This window comes from Callithrix jacchus, chromosome 7 (genome assembly GCF_049354715.1).
Source record: "Callithrix jacchus isolate 240 chromosome 7, calJac240_pri, whole genome shotgun sequence".
In the NCBI taxonomy this organism is placed as follows: domain Eukaryota; kingdom Metazoa; phylum Chordata; class Mammalia; order Primates; family Cebidae; genus Callithrix; species Callithrix jacchus.
Window position 1 is genome coordinate 59784138 of NC_133508.1, and position 20607 is coordinate 59804744.

General features: G+C 37.8%; 1 protein-coding gene across 4 annotated transcripts in view; it reads left to right on the top strand.

Moving 5' to 3' along the window:
* Positions 1 to 20607, top strand: part of KDM1A (lysine demethylase 1A) — a 78983-nt gene that overhangs the window by 27868 nt on the left and 30508 nt on the right. For all 4 annotated transcript variants that reach the window (XM_078330717.1, XM_078330718.1, XM_009000602.5 and 1 more), the window contains 6 exons: positions 2344 to 2477; positions 6099 to 6177; positions 7840 to 7932; positions 8679 to 8785; positions 10157 to 10238; positions 11534 to 11628. In XM_078330717.1, coding sequence (XP_078186843.1) covers positions 2344 to 2477; positions 6099 to 6177; positions 7840 to 7932; positions 8679 to 8785; positions 10157 to 10238; positions 11534 to 11628 — 590 coding nt within the window. The remainder of the gene's footprint in view (positions 1 to 2343; positions 2478 to 6098; positions 6178 to 7839; positions 7933 to 8678; positions 8786 to 10156; positions 10239 to 11533; positions 11629 to 20607) is intronic.

Below are 20607 nucleotides of genomic sequence, written 5' to 3' on the forward strand. Positions count from 1 at the left end.
AGCCATATAGTTTTAGAAAATTTCACTTTACTGAAGTAAACTGTATCCACAGTAGTAAGCATTTCTTCTTTTCTTGCCTTAATTTCATGTTCCACCTACAATATGGCTTTTACTTTTTTTGTTTTGCCTAAGGAATAAATTGTTCTGACAGTCTTTAATTTTAGGTATGGATTAATTGTAAGAATTGTTGATTTAGTAACATGAGACACAGTGTTTATGCCCTCATTATCTACAGAGGATGGATAGCTTTTTCTCTTTGTCTCTAAGAATAGTATTTCTTAATGTGTGGCCCATAATTAGCATTAGGCATTTTTGCTTGACCACTTGTTAAACGTGATTTTTTTCTAGGTAGTGTTTGCCATTAGAATGTCTCTGAAAAAGACTCCTTAATAGCTTAGCTATACTTTTCTGAATTACATCTTTACCTGCCTTTTTTTTACTCTCTTAATCTTACTAATAATGCCTTTGTGTTAGTTTTGCTTTCATTATCAGTGCTTCCAACTTCTTGTTTTATGTGCTTTAAATGATTATATATGGTCTGAGTATGGTGGCTTATGTCTGTAATCCCAGCACTTTGGGAGGCCAAAGCGGGTGAATCACTTGAGGCCAGGAGTTCAAGACCAGCCTGGCCAACATGGGGAAACCCCATCTCTACAAAAAAGAAATAGCCAGGCATACACCTATAGTCCCAGCTACTCGGGAGGCTGAGGCAGAGGAATTCCTTGAACCTGGGAAGCAAAGGTTGCAGTGAGCCGAGATTGTGCCACTGCACTCCAGCCTGGGCAACAGAATGAAAATCCCTCTCAAAAAAAAAGAAAAAGATTATATATGGATATCTGGTGCCTATTTTGTTATTTACATATAATTATTTAAATGGTATGGAATTTTGCAACTCTTTAAATTGAGTCTTGATAGTTGTATAAGCTGGTGGATAAGTACATCTATAAGGTGATCTTATAAATACATTTGCATTTACTGTGCTTGGTTTTTTTTTTTTTTTTTTGAGACAATCTTGCTGTGTTGCCAGGGTGGAGTGTAGTGGCATGATCTCAGTGCAGTGCAATCTCTGCCTCCTGGGTTTAAGCGATTCTCCCGCTTCAGCCTCCCAAGCAGCTGGGACTATAGGTGCGTGCCAGCACGCCCAGTTAATTTTTAATATTTTAGTAGAGTTGGGGTTTCACCATGTTGGCCAGGATGGTCTCGATATTCTGACCTCGTGATCTGCCTGCCTTAGCCTCCCAAACTGCTGGGATTACAGGTGTGAGCCACTCCGCCCGGCCCTGTGCTTGTGTTTAAGATTACCTTATAAAGTTGTACTTACCTACCAATTTATAAAACTATCAAGACAATACCCAATTAATTAAAAGTTTGAAAATGACATATTTTTGGGAGGTCGAGGTGGGTGGGTCACCTGAGGTCAGGAGTTCGAGACGAGCCTAGCCAATGTGGTGAAACCCCATCTCTACTAAAAATACAAAAAAAAAATTAGCCAGGTGTGTTGGTGGGCGCCTGTAATCCCAGCTACTCAGGAGGCTGAGGCAGGGGAATCGCTTGAAACTGGAAGCAGAGGTTGCTTGTGAGGTTGCAGTGAGCTGAGATTGCATCACTATACTCCAGCCTGGGGGAAAAGAACGAAATTCTGTCTCAAAATAAAAAAGAAAATAACATATTTTACTTGCAGTGGATAGTGTATGTATACACTATATGCATATGTTATGTAGTATATATAGTAATATTTTACTTGTATATAGTAAAGCATTTCTAATGTTTCTGTCAGAAAAGATAAATTCCTTGCATTCTTCTTATTGTTGTCTGCTTAATTTCTCTCACTGCTTGCCAGCGTTGAATTATGATTACTAATGGATGATACTATTGATGGGATTGTGGTTTTCTGCTGTTGATTATTAAACCCCAGAGTCATCTTTCTGTTTTGTGCTATAATTCTAAAAGAAGGCATGGGATTGTGCCTTTCACTCCACGGCTTCTTTTTTTCACTTTCTTGTTAGTGCATTTTCCTTTATTCTGGCTCTTTAGTTTTAAATTTTATTGTGTCAGTAGTGCTAATTTAATTAGATCATCTAATATAATAAAATTATTTTATGGATGAAGAAACTATTCTAAATGCCTTTTCTTATAAGGTATATTGTTTCAGTAAACAATAAACTTTGGAATGTTAAGCTCATACAGGTGGCTAATAACTAAGGAAGTTTCAGCTATTGAGACAATTGAGAAGTTTTTAAAAAGATCAGTCTGTGAATGAGGCAAAGGAGTTTGAGCATTATTACTACCCCTGTTTTGTATTCACTTGCACGTTTTCTGGATGTCCTTTGCTTTCTTCGTTAGGTGTGGAGGGAGCAGCTTTCCAGAGCCGACTTCCTCATGACCGGATGACTTCTCAGGAAGCAGCCTGTTTTCCAGATATTATCAGTGGACCACAGCAGACCCAGAAAGTTTTTCTGTTCATTAGAAACCGCACGGTAAGTTTCCATGTCAAGTTTTTCACCTGGATTATAACAAATACATATGACTTTGATAGAGAATATGGGAAAAACAGAAAAGGAAGGAAGACTTTTTAAATTGTCTGTAATACTATTACCCATAGACAACCATTGTTAATAGTTATTTTCCCTTTGGGTATTTAAAAAAATGTATATATAATTTTTGTTTTCATAAAATTGAGATCCTTCTTGGATACATTCTTTTGGATCCCTTTTATACTTTACAGCATAAATACAACATAAATACATACTATATTCATAAATACACATCAAGAATATTTATTTAGGCCAGGCACAGTGGCTCACACCTGTATTCCCAGCACTTTGGGTGGCCGAGGCAGGCGGATCACCTAAGGTCAGGGGTTTGCGACCACCCTGACCAGTATGGTGAAACCCTGTCTTTATTAAAAATACAATAGTTAGCCAGGCATGGTGGCGGCCACCTGTAATCCCTGCTACTCAGGAGGCTGAGGCTGGAGAATTGCTTGAACCCAGGAGGTGGAGGTTACAGTAAGCCAAGATGGTGCCACTGCACTCCAGCCTAGGCAACCAAGTGAGACTCCGTCACTAAAAAAAGAAAGAAAGAAAGAAAACACACAAAAAAAGCTTTATTTAAGCATTAAAAAATGTTTTTAAAAATCGCTTTGTCCTTCCCACTCAAGGTAAGAGAAATCCTTACCCTGTTCTGCTCATCTTGTTCAACTTCTTCCTCTGACTGAATGATTTAACTTCAGTATCTGCATAATATTTTGTCTGACAGTTGTGTTATAATTTAACTGCTGGACATTTGTGGCCAATTTTGCTTCATTATAATTAACTCTGGACAGTCTTCTACCTATGGTTATTATTTCCTTATGATAGCGTTCTAGAAGGAAAACTACCTTGTCAAAGGGTTACGAACACTTTTTAAAAGTTTTGGTACGTATTGCCAGATTGCTTCCCAGAAAGGCTGAACCAGTCAACAGCCCCACTGCTCTGCCATTTTTATTAAAACAGTGATAATCTATGCTACTATAATGAACCCAATCCATCTCAGTTCTTTTTCGTATCTTGGATTACTCCTGAGACTGACTGCTTTTTCACATTAGTAATTTATATATCTTCTGTAAATTTTTCTTTCATATCCTTTATTCATCAGGAATTCTTATTTAGCCATAGAGTATGTAGATGAGGGAAAAGTGCTATTCAGAACATATTCATGTTACTCTAGGGTGATACAAAGCAGAAGAAATTTACCTCGTGAGTCAGATAATTTAAATATGAATATAGCTCAGAGAGGTCATGGATATGTCTGATTTTTAGCTACCACCAGTTTCTTTATTTTGGCTTTTGGATTGCAAAACCACTGCTAAATTTGGATTGTTAAATGTATTTAGCTAGAGCAATTGATTATCCTGGGTTTTTGTAAAACAGAAAAGACAGTGAAGAAAAGATGATGAGTGCTTTAAAAAATGAACAGAAAATTCTTAGTGCGTAGTCTAAGGCTGATTTGTCTTATAATTGAATCAGTTTCTTTGTGTAGCATATCAACATTTGCTCTAAGTGGATTTTTTTGTGGGGGGCAAAATTGTTGAGGGTTTTTTGTTTGTTTTATCTAAAGGGAGTTTTCACTTTTTACTTAGATTTGAGCAGCGGATTTATCTCTGTCATCTCTGATTCACCAAAACTCCAGATTTGGGGAAGGGTTGCCCCATGTTAGATTTGTGGTCTCTGGCTGTGAAACAGAACATAAATCAAGCTCTGCTGCAAGAATTTTACCAATATTCTAGTCTTAAACTGTAGTACTTTAAAATTGCAACTTTAGGATTATTGAACGAGACTGTGACCTAAGCATTATTTTATAGGAGGAGAAGGAAGACTTGTGTTGGGAGTGAGGAACTTGGGCTCAGTGTACACTTGAGGAAATCGATTTACTTTATGGTGGCCACAGAGTAGAGTATCTGTGTGGATTTGTTCATAACCCTTAGTAATTTGGTTTATTTACATATAGCCAAATTAATTTCTTCTTGGTTGAAAGTTGTCTTATGGAGTAGTCTTTAATAATTTTTAGCTAAGACTTAAATATGACCCAGCACAGTAGCTAACCCCTGTAATCCCAGCACTTTGGGAGGCCAAGGTGGGTAGATCACCTGAGGTCAGGAGTTCGAGACCAGCCTGGCCAACATGCCAAAACCCCATCTCTATTTTTTAAAAAGTACAAAAATTAGCCAGGCGTGACGGCAGGCACCTGTAGTCCCAGCTACTCAGGAGGCTGAGGCAGGAGAATTGCTTGAACCCGGGTGGCAGAGGTTGCAGTGAGCCAAGATCGTGCCACTGCATGACTTGCCTGGGCAACAAGAGCAAAACTCTGTCTTAAAAAAAAAAAAGAAAGAAAAAGATTTAAATATGGTAGTTGTATTTAGTTTGTCTTGCATTTTGCAAGTATGTATTCACTTTGAAGAGGATTCATTTTAGAGCCCATTGATTGTACCATAGTTTTTTTTATTCCTCATCTTACTGTTTTTTTCCAGCAATATTTGAAATAACTGACTGCCCCTTTCTTCTTAAACACAGTACTTTCTTGGATTCGATAACTCAGTATTCTGGTTTTTCTCCTGCCTCCCTGGTTGTCTTCTCTGATTGCTTTGTAGGATGATCCCTAACAATTGGCCATAACCGGAACTATTTGGGAGTTGGTTCTCCTCTCGCCATTTTTTTCTCCTCTAGGAAACCTTTTCAATGCATTTGACTTCAGTTACTACCATAAGCAGATGACTCCAGACCTTTTCTCTCTTCTGAGCTCCAGGCTTTATATCCAGCTGTTTTATATCTCTTCTTGTTGTCTTGGAGCTAAACTCATTATCTTATTTCTTCTTTCAGTAATTCCATTCAGTGTCTGGCATACCAACTCGCTTAATTGTACCGAAATGGAGGCGCTGTCCTTGACACCTTTCTCCCCAACCTCAACATATCTAGTTGATCATTAGATTTTGTGGATTTGATCTACTTAGTATCTCTGGAGTCATATAACCCAGGTTTAAATGCTAGTTGCTCCTTGCTAGCGGTATGGACTTGGCAAGTTACTAGGTGGTTTTCTCTTTTAGGATAAGTAACCCCAGCTTCCTCAGTAATTTACTTATTTGATATGGTTTTGTGTTTCATCAGTTTCTTTGTCAGGAGTATAACCTCACTCTTTTAATTAAAGGGAAGCCCATGTCTGGGGCCTTAAAGTTAAAAGGATGATTTTATTTATTTTTGCTTTCTGAGACAGGCTCTTGCTCTGTTGTCCAGGCTGGAGAACAATGGTACGATCATGGCTAACTGCAGCCTTGATGTCCTGGGCTCAGGCAATCCTTCCGCCTTAGCCTCCTAAGTAGCTGGGACTATAGGCATGTGCCACCACACCCAACCAATTTTTATATTTTTAGTGGAAATTAGGTCTCAATATATTGCCCAAGCTGGTCTCGAACTCCTGGGCTCAAGTGATCCTTCTGCCTCAGCCTCCCAAACTGCTGGGATTATAGGTGTCAGCCACTGCAATCAACCAAAAGATGATTTTAAAGATGGTCAAATGGCATATGTCTATTTGTATGTAATACAATTTATGTCATTTAAATGCAGTTGCAGTTGTGGTTGGATAATCCAAAGATTCAACTGACATTTGAGGCTACTCTCCAACAATTAGAAGCACCTTATAACAGTAAGTAGTGTGTTCAGTAGGACTAGTTTTGTACTGGATTGTGAGTGTTGATATGTTCTTCTAGGAGCCTAATGGTTCCTTGATAATTAATTTTTTCATTCATATTTCCATTTTGTTTCACCTTGTGCTGTGCAAAAATAAGTTTTATAGAAAACCTGCTTTCTATGTTTTTATTCATTTTCTGCTCTTGAAATTGTGTTAACAGATGAGTTCAAGAGATTGCTAAGTACTCTTCCTAGACCATGGAATACTTTGATCCATGGAATACTTTAGCACTTCATTGGCTTCCTATCTGGTTTTCTTTTTCCCACTTAGCACCAATAATGTCTTGTGATGTTTTTGCCAAAGTAAATGACTGTTACAACTACTTTGTGAAGGTTTGGTTTTATTCTCATTCCATCTGTGGTGGTGTGAAATTCTTTAAAATTCTAAATTAGACAGACACAGTGATGTACACCTATAGTCCCACCTACTCAGGAGGCTGAGGTGGGAGGATTCCTTGAACCCAGGAGTTTGAGTTCAGCCTGGATGACACAGTGAGACGCTTGTCTCTCAAAAAAACTAAAAATTAAATCAATACAATTCCAAATTATGTGTTATACATTTTGGCCTGTTTCACAGACTAATAGTTCTAAGAATTACATTGATTGATTAATTGATTGATTGATTGACAGGGTCTCCCTCTCTTGCCCAGGCTGGAGTGCAGTGGTGTGTTCACAGGCTCAAGTGATCCTTCCACCTCAGCTACCATGCCCAGCTGGTTTTAAAAATTTTTGGTAGAGACAAGGTCTCACTGTGTTGCCTAGGCTGGTCTGGAACTCCAGAGGTCAAGCAATCTGCCTGCCTCGCCTCCCAAAGTGCTGGATTATAGACGTGAGCCACGGCACTTGGCCAAGAATCACATTCATTCATTCATCCATTCGTTTATTTATTTGAGACCTGATCTCACTTTATGGCCCAGGCTAGAGTGCAGTGGTACAATCATAGCTCCCTGTAGCCTAGAACTCCTAGGCTCAGGCGATCCTCCTTCCTCTGCCCCCCGAGTAACTAGGACTATGGGCATGTAACGTCATGCCTGGCTAATTTTTTGTTTTTTGTAGAGACAGAGTCTTGCTGTGTTGTCCAGGCTGGTCTTAAACTCCTGGCCTCAACTGATCCTCTCACTTCAGTCTCCCAAAGCCACTAGGATTACGTGTATGAGCCACCACCCCCAGCCTTAGAATTACTTTTTTAGAGGAGTCATATAACCTAAAGCTTAATGGAAAGGTTTTATTTTTTTTTAGATGGGGTCTTGCTCTGTTGCCCAGGTTGGGGTGTGATCTCAGCTCACTGCAACCTCCGCCTCCTGGGTTTAAGCAATTCACTTGCCCCAGGCTCCCAAGTAGCTGGGACTACAGGCACATGCTGCCACGCCCAACTAATATTTTGTATTTTTTTTTAGTAGAGGCGGGTTTCACCATGTTGCTTAGGCTGTTTACAGACTTCTGAGCTCAGGCAGTCCACCTGCCTCGGCCTCCCAAAGTGCTGAGATTACAGGCATTAGCTACTACGCTGGCTGGGAAAAGATGTTTTTAAGGACTTGATGATGGGGAAATGGAAGAATAAGAATATTGTTTAAACTGCTGAAAATAAAACCATATTTTTAATCCACTTATTCTGTAGGTGATACTGTACTTGTCCACCGAGTTCACAGTTATTTGGAGCGTCATGGTCTTATCAACTTTGGCATCTATAAAAGGATAAAACCCCTACCAAGTAAGGACCTCCTACCAGTCTAATAAATTTTACCTTTTTAAGTTATGGTTTCAGGACTGTATTTTTATATCTATGACGATGTTAGCATTTTATATTGATTTGTAAGTCTATATTTAAAAATATTTCCAAGTTTATCTTCTTGTAAGTCAAGTTGAAAATAAAATCTCTTAATGTGCATTCCCCTTAATTTCTAGTTTGATAGCTACTAAGAAAAAGTTACTGGATTTCCAATTTAAAAAACAGAATAAAACCATAAAATTTGTTTAAAATGAGAGGAGTTCATTTTGCAAGTAGATTTGAGGTTTTTCTCTCATTGACCCATTCTTTATGCTAATAGTTGCTTTTTTAAAAAAATAATCATTTTTTTCAAAAAGAGATACTAATGACTACAAGGGTAGAGGTTAAAGGAAAGAGCTTATATGCAGAATGTGTCCTAATATAATTACGAAGTAAATGAAGCAGATTCTCAGATACTAAAACACATCCCTGAGGTAATGAGAAAATAAATGTTAAGATAATGGAATTGATTTATAAATGTTCGACATTGAATTTGAGTTCTTAAGTTTCATATATTTGTTAATTTGTTTTCAAGTAGTTACCATATTTTGAAAGTAACTCTCTGAATTATTTACTTTGTTAGGATATTATAATATGTTAAGAAACTAGAGGTTTTCATGAAATAAGACTCTAAATATAAACTTTTATGCCTACAACAAAATATTATTATTTTCATTTTTTGCTTTTAGCTAAAAAGACAGGAAAGGTAATTATTATAGGCTCTGGGGTCTCAGGCTTGGCAGCAGCTCGACAATTACAAAGTTTTGGAATGGATGTCACACTTTTGGAAGCCAGGGTAAGAATTTCATTTTGAGTTTAGAGTCTTGAACTAATGGAAATATGGTAAGGAAATTATCTGTTGCAAATTAAGGATTATACAACTTGAACTAAGCCAAATTGATTTGTATAATAGTATTTTGGATAGTGTTATAGTTTTTGAAAAAGTATTTTTTATAGTAATGCTTTGAAAAGTACTCTGTGAGTAGGGTTTTAGAGTATTTGTTTTCTTGACTAATATTTTTAAGTCATTGTTTCTTGTAGTTAGCTCTCAAATTTGGGGCCTTCATGGGCATATCCTTTGTTAGGAGGCAGTTGTTTTTGGTGATGGAACAGAGAGTGAATTCCCTATTTTTGATAAAGAAAAAAAGTTGGTTCGCAAGAACCATTTTTAGAAGCCAAGATATTGGTTCTTTTCTGTTAGTCCTGGAGAGAGAAATGGAAACAGAAGGAGCAATAAGAGATAATGGCACACAGTAGGAAAAAGACCATCATATTAGGATGCTACTATTCAAGCTATTTTCATGAATAATTTTTGAAATCTAATTATCTTCTAATGGCTTTAAACTGCTAATTTTTTAAAAGAGTATGGGAAAATTGAAATTAAATATTTTCTTGATATACTGTTATTAAAATATTCAGAAAAGATTTTTGTGCACTTTGTATAGTTTGTACTAAAAAATACAATAAGGAATAATAAGACCATTATGATTCCTACCCATGAGGAGTTTATAATCTAGAGTATACATTTTTGTTTTGTTCTGCATTTTTGTTTGGAGTTCCCAGAGTACTATTATATTATTTATAATCATTAAATTATTGCTACATCTCAGCCATACTTGAAAATCCCTGGTCAGCAGTGATAAACCTGGTCCTATTCAGGGATGAAAGGTATGGTGAACAGGCTATGTTCAGTAGACTCTCTGCCCCTGGGCATGGGGCTGCACTGGAGAACCATTTGTTAGAAAAATTATCCATCAAATTTTTTCCAGCTAACTTTGGGGATCAGGGTGTAAGAGTCAGATTACAGTGGTGAAAAGTTGGTATTTAAATAGTGTTGGTCTATGTGGTTGGCACTCGTTCATCCTGTAAATTAAATGGTATTATAGGCAGCTGGGTAGAGAGGTACTTGTGGCTGAATATATCTTCCAACTGTCAAATTGTTTTATATCACATCATTTAATTATGTGTCATTTAGTTATGTGACATTTAATTACATGTCATTTGTTACCTGCTTCTCTTTCAAATAGTCTTCAAGTTGAACTTCATTTGTTCTTTGTGCCCATCTTTATTTTTAAATTATAGAAGACAGAGCTATGGTATGTACACAAAATGCAGGTTTGTGGTTAAAACAGAATTGATGATTTTGGCTATTTAATTTCTGAAACAGGATCGTGTGGGTGGACGAGTTGCTACGTTTCGCAAAGGAAACTATGTAGCTGATCTTGGAGCCATGGTGGTCACAGGTCTTGGTAAGTAGCTACTGGTTTGTGCTATAGTACTGGTCTGAGACAAAAAAATTTTAAAGCCAGAGATGCAATTTTAAAGTATATTGGTTTAGGATAGTCGTCTTCTGTTAGTGAGAGGTAAACTGCCAAATAGTCTTCCTGAAAGGATATAGCAGTATGTGTAAAATGTAAATTTTACATATCTTTTGACCTACAGTGTCTTTCTCTAGTTCCATGAAATTATTCTAAGGAGATAAGTAGATAATGTTGCATTGGAAGCATTTTTAATATGGCATTGTTTTTGTTTGTTTTGAGACATGGTCTCACTCTTTTGCCCAGGCTGGATTGCAGTGGCATGATCTTGGCTCACTGCAACCTTTGCCTTCCATGCTCAAGTGATCCTCTCACCTCAGCCTCCTTAGTAGCTTGGAGTACAGGCATGTACCACCATGCTTGGTTAATTTTAATTTTTTTGTAGAGATGAGGTCTCATTATATTACCAGGCTGATCTGAATTCCTGGACTCAAGAAGTCTTTTCAAAGCACTGAGATTACAGCACTGGGTTCGAACTCTTGACCTCAGGTGATCCACCCACCTTGGCCTCCCAAAGTGCTAGGATTACCAGTGTGAGCCACTGAACGAGCTTATAGGACAAGTACAAAGAGCCCCACTAATTTGTGCTTATAATTACAAATACCTTTCATGGCTTTAGAAATCTGAAGAGGTAGGTCAGTAGCTTTATGAGCCACAACACCTGGCCTTGTTTGTTTTTAATAGAAACGGTCTTGCGCTGTTGCCCAGGCTGGTGTCAAACTCCTGGCCTCAAGAGTTCCTTCTTCCTTAGCCTTCCAGAATGTTGAGGTCGTGAGCATTAGCCAGCTTGCCCAGCCCTGGCATTGTTTTTGATAGCAGAGCATTAGAATCTACAGATGAGAAAATTAGAATATTATACAATGAGAAATATGCAGCCACTAAAAATCATGTAGCTTCATATTAATGTAAAATGATGTCCACAGTATATTGCTGTTGGAAAATAGATTATAAAATAATACATTATGATCCTTTTATGTGTGTCTATAATTTTATACACTTAAAATCTAGAAGGATCTGTAATAAAATGTTAGTAGGATTATAGGTAAATTTTTTTGCATTCTTCATATTTATCTTACATATTTTTACTTGGAGTGCTTTTTTTTGAGAAATTTACATACTGTAAGCTTTTGAGCATTTCTTATTTTGAGTAAAAATATTTTTTACTTTGAGGTTTTCGTTCTCTTTTCATAGGCCTATTGAATTTAATTGCTTTGAGTTTTTTCTAGGAGGGAATCCTATGGCTGTTGTCAGCAAACAAGTAAATATGGAACTGGCCAAGATCAAGCAAAAATGCCCACTTTATGAAGCAAACGGACAAGCTGTAAGTCAAGGACAAACAGAATTTTTCAACATTTCTTTGGTTCAGTTGAAAACAATTTTAGGAGAATGGTATGGATGATATATACACATATACATATATACACCTACATAAGTGTATATATGTAATCTAAGGGTAGAGATGATGTAACATTATTCTGGTTGTTTCTTAACTCTGAGCTGTGTAGGAAGGGATTATTGTATATACATTTACATGTCTATTTAACATATATCTTTAGATATTTAGTGAAGGCTACCTAGACAGTTAACTTTTTATTTGGCTATGGCCACCCTACTACTCCAAGGGACTTGTAGAATTGAAGCCTGATCCTTCGTTTTGTTTGTATTGTGCCTTCCATCATGTGCTTTAGCTCCATGTGTTCTTTATGACTTCAGTTTTATGTTTATAGGCTAAAATTTTTGATGGGCTAATAGCCAAATGGTACTTACCCAGATGCTTAGATAAACTAAAGTATTTGTTGACCAGAGTCATAGGAGCTTCATATACTTACTATGACAGTAGCATGGAAGTGATGAATGGTAAGGGGAGTGGCACAGTTTAATGACTGTAAAATAGGCTTCGATTACATAAGTCGGTCCTAATTTTTTTAGGAGTGAAATTCAAAGTTTGTATTTAGCAAAAATTTTACTGACTCCCTTTATCAAGATGAGAGCCCACACTTCTTAGGACATAAGTACGTATTGTCTTTCTATTTGAGGGCAGGGGAGATTTCTTATGTGTATGGTGGGTTTAGCTATTGTTACTAAAATTGGTTGGAGCCTAGCTCTTGAATTTTGTGATAGGTCTCAAGGAACATCCTCACTTATTCCTGTCTACCTTAAGGCTTTATGGGGTTCATATCAGAGAAGGACAGACTCTTAGGGAATGCTTTGGTTTCCATCCCCACCATCCTGGTCCAAATTTCCCACCAGGGCCTGGGTGGGGTAGGTAACAGGAGGCTTCTTGCAGAAAAAACTGAACAAAATGAGAGAGAAAGGGTGAAGTAGAGATTAACTCAACAATTGAGTAAACTTCTCTTACTCTACCAAACCTGTAAGGGATGTAGAGATGAATAAGCTAGTTCCTGCTATAGTGGTACTTGTACAGAAATAATTCTTTTTTCCCAACTTTTTATTATGGAAATTTAAAAACATGGACAGAAGTAGAAAGAGTACTAATAGTGAACCTCTGTTTTCCCAGTTTTGTTTTATCTGTCCCATTCCTGCATCTTTGAGTCCAGGGAAGTCTGGAGTATTTTAAGGCAAATCACAAACATATCACCCATAAATATATAAATACCAGTAACACAAAGTCAACCCAAGGATTAGATAGAAGAACAAATTACTGTGGAAGAACCAAGGTGGCAAGAGGGTATATGAAGATGTGAGGGAAAGGGCAGTAAGATTTGGAGGGAAGGCTATCATTTGTGAATGGCAGATCCAGGACTTGAACATGTGTTTATGGAAGGGAAAAGCATTGCAGGCAGAGGAGGTTTAAGTCAAAGCAGAGAAATCTGTAAAGGAGGATGGGATTACTACCAGTGAGGATAGGAAGATAGAAAGTTTAGGGTGGGGCCATGTTGTGGAGAATGTTGCTTGCTAGGCTTGATTGTAGGTTGGAACTTGAGAGGTTTGAGAACAGGGGATGTGACATGATTAAATCAGTGTTTTAAGTATAATATTAATAGTAGGCAATAAGTACAGAATTGAGGTGAGGGGAAGCAAGGCTCCAGAGTGGCTAGTATTGTCCTCAAGAAGTGATAGAGTCCACAGTAAAGATTAATCACTGATCATTGAGACACCATCTTTTTCTTTAGACTTCCCTGAATGTAGAGCAGGTTCATTAAGTCTTTCTAACAGTAAAGAGAAAACTTTTTTTCTAGTAGAGCTATACAGAGAAAGGTCTGCTTTTTTGGTATTAGATAAGCTTTAGCGCGTTTTTTAAAACATTTGTTTCCATACCACTACTGTCCTCAGGTGGGCATGCACTGGCTGCTAGTCTGTGAACTAACTGTTGGTTACCAGTGTGGGATGAGATTAAAACAAATTACACCACTAACCACACTATTAATTCAGATGGTAACTTTTTTTTTCCAAGTAGCAAAACTTTTAGTGAAGAAAGCGGTGCACTGATTTATCCATATCTCACCAGGACCAATCCTTTGAGTAGCACTGTAAACAGTTGTTAACCTTCTGTGTGGTTTTCAGCATTTCAAATGCAGGGATATTTTTCCCCATGAAATTGATAGTTGTCATTCAGCTCTGATCTATATAAGTTGATACATTTGTATTTGGTGTAGTAACCAAGTGTTAAGATTTTAAAGCATTCTCAAATTTGGGAATGGATTCTTTGCAGCTTTGAGTTAGGCTTGCCTTAGTTAATCAAACATAAGGCATGCTAATGTTTCTGTACTGCGGTCTCCAGTAGTCTATCTCAGAGTAAGAATGAACAACCATTAACTAGTAAACTAGCTTTTTTTTGAGAGAGTCTTGCTCTGTCACCCAGGCTGGCATGCAGTGGCACAATCTTGGCCCACTGCAACCTCTGTCTCCTGGCCTCAAACGATTGTCCTGCCTCAGTCTCCCAAGTAGCTGAGATTACAGGCATGCACCACCACACCTGGCGGTTTTTTTTGCATTTTTAGTAAAGATGGCCATGTTGGCCAGGCTGGTCTCGAACTCCTGACCTCAGGTGATCCACCTGCCTCAGCCTCCCAAAGTGCTAGGACCAGCGTGAGCCACTGTGCCCAGCCTAAACTAGCTTTTGAACAAGTTTATAGGACAAGCACAAAGAGTCCCACAACTTATGCTTATAATTACAAATACATTTCATGGCTTTAGAAATCTAAAGAGATAAGTCAGTAGCTTTATTCTCTTATTGCAGGAGAAGAAACTAAAGCTCACATATGTGTTTGCCTAAGGTTAACCAGAATCCATTGCCTGAAGTTCTGGTTCAGATTCCCATACTTGTTTGACTGTGCCTGGCTGACATTTCAAGGAAGTTGGGGGTGGGGTGAATGCACATCAGCTGAGTCTCATCTGAGTGCTTTCTTTCAGTAGTTACCCTAGGAGCCAGCAAGGCCCACGTAAAGTAAGAATTCATTCAGTCTTTGATTTTTCTTTAGTAAACTGTTGGATGAAATGGGGTTCTGTTTCTTTGTGCTTCGTGGACAACTTCAGTCAAAAAAGGAGTAATTGGTTCTGTTGTTAGTATATAGAAATTAATGATGTCATCCTGTAGAAGGCCAGAAAGTTACTCATAGTTATATCACTTGTAATAGTGTCTTAAGGACATATCTCTATACCCAGATACTGTTGCTGTAGGAAAAGAAATCATGTAGCAAGTAATTTTTATTTTGTGTTGTTTTAATCACAAATCACAAGAATCCCTCAAAAAGTTTACTTCTCTGTTCTCTCTCCTACATTTGTAATTAGTGTATTGAGTTTCTGTGTTTGTTTTTGACAAGGGAAGTTTATGTCATGGCTTTGAATGACTAGAATAAGAGCTTCCCTAGTAAAGATATTAATATTAGGGATATAATATAGAGATATAAAATAATATAGGAATATTAAGCGTATCCCTCTAAGTAGAAGGGATCTCCACTCCTTAAGCCTACAAAACAATCAGAGCTAGTATAGCAGCTGCCTTCAGTTGATTGGTGATGGAATTATACCTGACCTATGCTATAATCAGTAGCCGCTTTAACTGGACATGGAGAAGGTTGGGAAATAGAATAACTCACATTTCAGGGAACATTTTGTAGGTCTCTGCTGAGGGAACTGAAAACACAGTTGGTGAGAGAGGTGGTGGAAATGGCTCTGAATGTCTTCTGCATCTCCTGTACACCAGCTAGTAACTCAAGGGCTTTACTTTTTTTTGGAGGGGGGTGGTAATGAAAGGGTATCTTAATGAAATTCCCACAGTGCTGTAGTATTCTGTATCACAAGGTCTCTGGTCTCCTGTGGAGTGTGTGTGTGTGTGTGTGTGTGTGTGTGTGTGGTTACCAAGTGAGATCCAAAGGGTTCCATAACTGCTTTGAGAAACTAAGCTTTGATTTTTCTTCTTGGGAATGGCTCAGCTGTTAAGAGGAACAATGACAGCATGTGAAAAGTAATGGGTGTCAGGTCTCTTACAAAGACCGTTAACTATGTGTGTATTAGGTATCTATCATAACTTAGCCAGTTTTCATTTGTATTCTTAAACAGTGGTGTTTAGCTTAGTACACTTTTGACACGGGCCTGTTGGCCTTTTGGTTTTCCTCTTTTGAAGAAACATCTTCAGTATCTTTATGACAGTCTTTCTCTGCCCTTTAAAATCATTACTGCCAATCCATGCTTGCTTATAAACGTAAAAATCTCATGCCTTCCTTTAATGGTCCTGAAGTTGCAAATAGTTTTTGCCCCTTAAATATAGTTATAATACTAACTTTGTTTTTCCAAATTCTATTAATTTATTCATTTAACAATAATTTACTGAACACCTCTACTATATGCTAAAAACTGCTAGAAAGAACTGCTTAGATGTGTTGTGTGTACCTTTTCTATACACTCTAATCACTGCTTTAAGTAAGTCAAAAAGATTCCTTATGGGCTGAGAGTGGGGGGAGACAACAGTCTCTGTAGAATCACACTGATTATTTTATTTTTGGAGACAGGAGGATCTTGCTGTGTTGCCCAAGCTGGAGTGCACTCCTGGGCTAAAGTGATTCTCCCATCTCAGCCTCCTGAGTAGCTGGGACCACAGGCACATACTCCTATACCTGATTTTAAACAATTTTTTATAGAAATGGGGTCTCACTATATTGCCCAGGCTGATCTTAGATCTGGCTCAAGTGATACTCCTGCTTCAGCCCCTCAAGGTGCTGGGATTTACAGTTGTGAGCCACTGTGCCCAGCCTAGAATCACATTGAATTTTATTTGATTCAAGGATATTACCCCTACCTCTGTAGGGGTAATAGCTATATCTCATTTCTCTTGGCTGTTGAGAATCGGAATTAGACTACTCAGAAGTAAATTTCTTTTTCCAGGTTTTGCCAAATGAACTAATGTTAATCTTCTGCTTCACCATAGTTTTAGAAGTGCTCAATGGCATGAGATGGGGAGGTGGAGATTGTCCATGGCCTCCACTAGCCATAATTGGCCATTACTGCTTTTTTTCCTGATTCTTTTTGGGGATTTCTCTGGCTAAATCTCAGAACTTTCTTTACCTAGTGTACGTTGCTTCATTTAACTCCATTCTGCTCTGCTGCTGGAGAGTTTATAAAGACTTGGCTGTACAATATTCTTTGAAAACCTAAAGAGATTGTTAGAATGAAACCAGAGGTTGAACTAAAGAGAGCTGTCCATATTCCTTTGAGATGACTTCTTGCAGAATCAGAGACCTTGTCCAGAAACTTGTTTAGCTTTCCCACATTCTGCATGGGCTAGACACATAGGCTTTCCTTCACCAGGACATACTTAGTGATATAATCTACAGAACCAAGACAATCAGGATTGAACCTGTTTGGAACAATGAGACTCTTCAAGTTCTCTTAGTCTTGAAGGAACAGTTTACCTGGAGCCTCTCATATAGAAATAAACGACTTCAAAAATTCAATCAAAATGTGTTTAAAGTGATATCCATTTTGTTTGCTTCTTAGATAGAAGGTTCTTATATTATTGGCCCGTTCTCCAAAAATGCTTCTTGGTTTGCTGTTAGAAATTCTCACTATTGTTGCACTGTAGAAATACTTAAAACCCCTTGTAATCATTTGTTGAGTTTCTTTCTCAGGATACAAGTTAAGTATCTAGATTAGAATAGTTAGGTAAAATTTAAATTATTATGACTTATGTTTAGCAATTGCCAATATTTCAATTCCATTTTATTACTGTTATATAATTATTTGTAGAACTAATAAAATCCAAGGATTCTCATCAAGGGGAAATAAATGACTTAAAACATGGGTAGTTTGGGGTTGTTGGGGTAGTCATTTGTTAGTTCCTTTTATTGTCTGGGTATGTCAAATAGAATATTTCTAACTAGCTTGTTTTTTAAATGATTCTGATTTAAGGGTATTAAAAACACATTTTTGTTTTCTCCCAGTCAGTGTTGATATCTTAAGGGACAAGTATTTTATGTATTATTTTCCAAATTTTCCTTTAATTTCAAAGTGAAATTTTAATGTTAGTGGGGAAAAGGGCAGGTTGCAAAGCTCTCCCTGGTTGCACTTGCAACACTCCTGTAATTGCTTAACTACAGCTGAGCCTCGGGTTAGAGTGGTGTACCGGAGATGCAGTTCTGTCATCTGGTGTCAGTCAAATGTGGCAGCAATCTTTTGGTTTGGTTTTTGTTTGTTTGATTTTGTTGTTGTTGTTGTTATTGTTCTGTGTTTTTCCTTTCCTCTTTTGAGTTTTGCTTTATTCCTCACTTTCTGACACTTCCCTCTCCCCACCCTCCCTCGCCTTTTTTAACTGCCTTTCTTTTGGCCATTTCTATGCCTTGACTTTCCCATTTGGTCTCTGTACAATCTGTTCCTTATTTCTCTGGTGGTTGCAGCTTCTGAGCTAACAGACTGCTTCTGTCATGCTATGTGTTTAAAGCCTTGATTTTATTGCTGTCATACAAAACTAAACTTGACGTGGCTGTTGGGCTGTTATTTACAGTTTATTTTTCTCTCTGCTGCACTGGTTAAAAGGACACTGTCAAGGTATTTTTTTCATAATTTTTCAAATCATTTTCCTCACTGTTTACAATACCCATTAAAAGCTTGAAACCTAAATCTTTTCCTTTCAGAGATCCTCTCCATCATACATTCACACTGGTTTGTTGTTGTAGAGTTGCGCCTTTATGTTGGGCTGGTGCCATTTGAGTTTTTGTCATTGAAAGCGCGTGTAAAACATTAGGTTTTTTGTGGTTGGTGTAGGTGGGCTAAGGGAGAAAGTGTAATGAATCCAGTGGGCTGCTCAGCAAACAGGGAAGAAACAAAGGTCAAATTTGGTCCCTCTAACCTTGACAGTGTCCCTTTAAATATTTCTCTACCACACACCCTGGACCCCAGTTACTGAGCCTGAGTGCTGTGTACTTTTTCAGTTTGAACCTCCCTATGTGACTGTCATTCTAGCTACAAAGATTAAAGCTTGTCTGAAGCAAGCCATCCAGTTGACACTGGAAGAGCTTTAATCTGTACAATTTGCACACTTGCGTATTGACACATTTTGCCCTATTGTAGAGGCATATGTGATCTAGTCCCTCTTGCTGCTATTGCATCCTCTTGCTAGGCATTTTAGAAGCAGCACATAGAAATATCACTTTTGTACTCCAGGAAAAGCAGTTATGCGCATTGCATCTGTTATCAATTAAGACCTCATAACTACCTAGATTTCACATTGAAATGTAATTGTTTCCTTTTTGAAAGAAGAACCAAATTTAGATTTCCAGAACCATCTTTTATAGCATCATTGCAGAATTTACACTAGAAATAGCATGTTTCTGAGCAAAATTTCAGCACCGTTTGATTTGCTCTGTATATGACCATCACATATCACATCAGTGAGGAAAAGTAGCTGAGAAAGTAAATGAAATTTCTGACAAAAAGGGTCTCTTCCATCAGCTCTCATAGCTGTGTAATAAGAACAAGTTCTTTTTTTGGCCACGGAGTAGAATGAGTAGTAGTAAGTCAGAGGTTTTTGATCCGCCAATCCTAGATACCTTCCTGATATAAATGGCACCAAGCATCCAAAGCCTGATTTCTCTGCCTCATTTAACACAAACTGAAATATTTTTAGAGATTTAGATTTTCTTTAGGCTAAGGATATTATAAAGATATCCTGATGTCTCCTATGTATAGTCTTTTAGAAATAAACTGCTTTGAATATGATTTTCATTAAGTCAGTTATGGTGTCTGTCATATTTACAGTCCAGAGGAGAGTTGCAGTCCTCTTTCTTTTTGGGGGCAGATTGCCCTTCTTACCAGATTCTTTCTGCCACACATTGGCTTATCTCATTGAGTTACTTATATGATCAGTGAAGGAGCAGAGGTTAGTGTTTGAAATTGTCTGTTGGGTTGGGAAGTGCAAAAACCTGGAGTTTCAAATGAGAGGTAGAATCTTACCAGGATGGTCTTGTCAACAATCAGTTATCTCTGACTGTAAAAGGTCACTCCTCCTGAGTCTTAAGTGTTTACTAGAATTTACTTCAGTGTTTTATTTTTGTTACCAATTTTAGGGTCACTGTATTTTGAATCACATTTCCCAGCTGATATCAGCCCAGCTTATAACAAGCAATGGTTGCCTTAGACATATTTTTTCTTTCTCTCACTTCTGCCATGAATTCAGCAATAGGATTGCAGATACAGTTTACTTTTGGGCTGAATTAAGCAGTAGCAGTGGGGTGTGTGTGAACTAGCTGATATTATCAGTAGGCAGGAACACTGTGACTTAGGACCCTGGTCTTGCAGCTTGATGACCTGCTTTGTAATCTGTTTTCTTCATCCACATCAATAAGGAGCCAGACCTTCTGATCCTTCATTTAATCATGGATATCTTAAGAGCTTTGGGCATTCAATTCTGAACTTGTTAGTGCCATAAAATATTATTACTCTGCAAAAGAATAAAGGTGCTAGTGTATTCTTACTAGTAGCCCTGAATTTCACTTCTCTCTTCCCTCCTCCCACCTGAGATTCATCTTTGAAGGGAAGCAGATACCTTGGGCTTCTTATTTTCCCATCTTGCCCTTATTCTTGGAAGGTCCTCAGGTGTGTTGACATAGTTTTTGTTCTCTGGGACTTTTCTAGTGTGTTGTTTGCATGTCAGCCAGCTCAATTTAATGCATGTCAGCTCAGTGCCCCTTGTGCTCCATGTGACTTCAGTTAGCACCAGTGTAAATCTTATGGCTGTTAATAATTGAGGTAGAGTCCCAGCTCTGAGGGCAGAAGTGGGAGAAGAGGAAATGTCAGGGCCGAAACATTTCATATCTCATTTAAATGGATTTGACCACTTCATAGA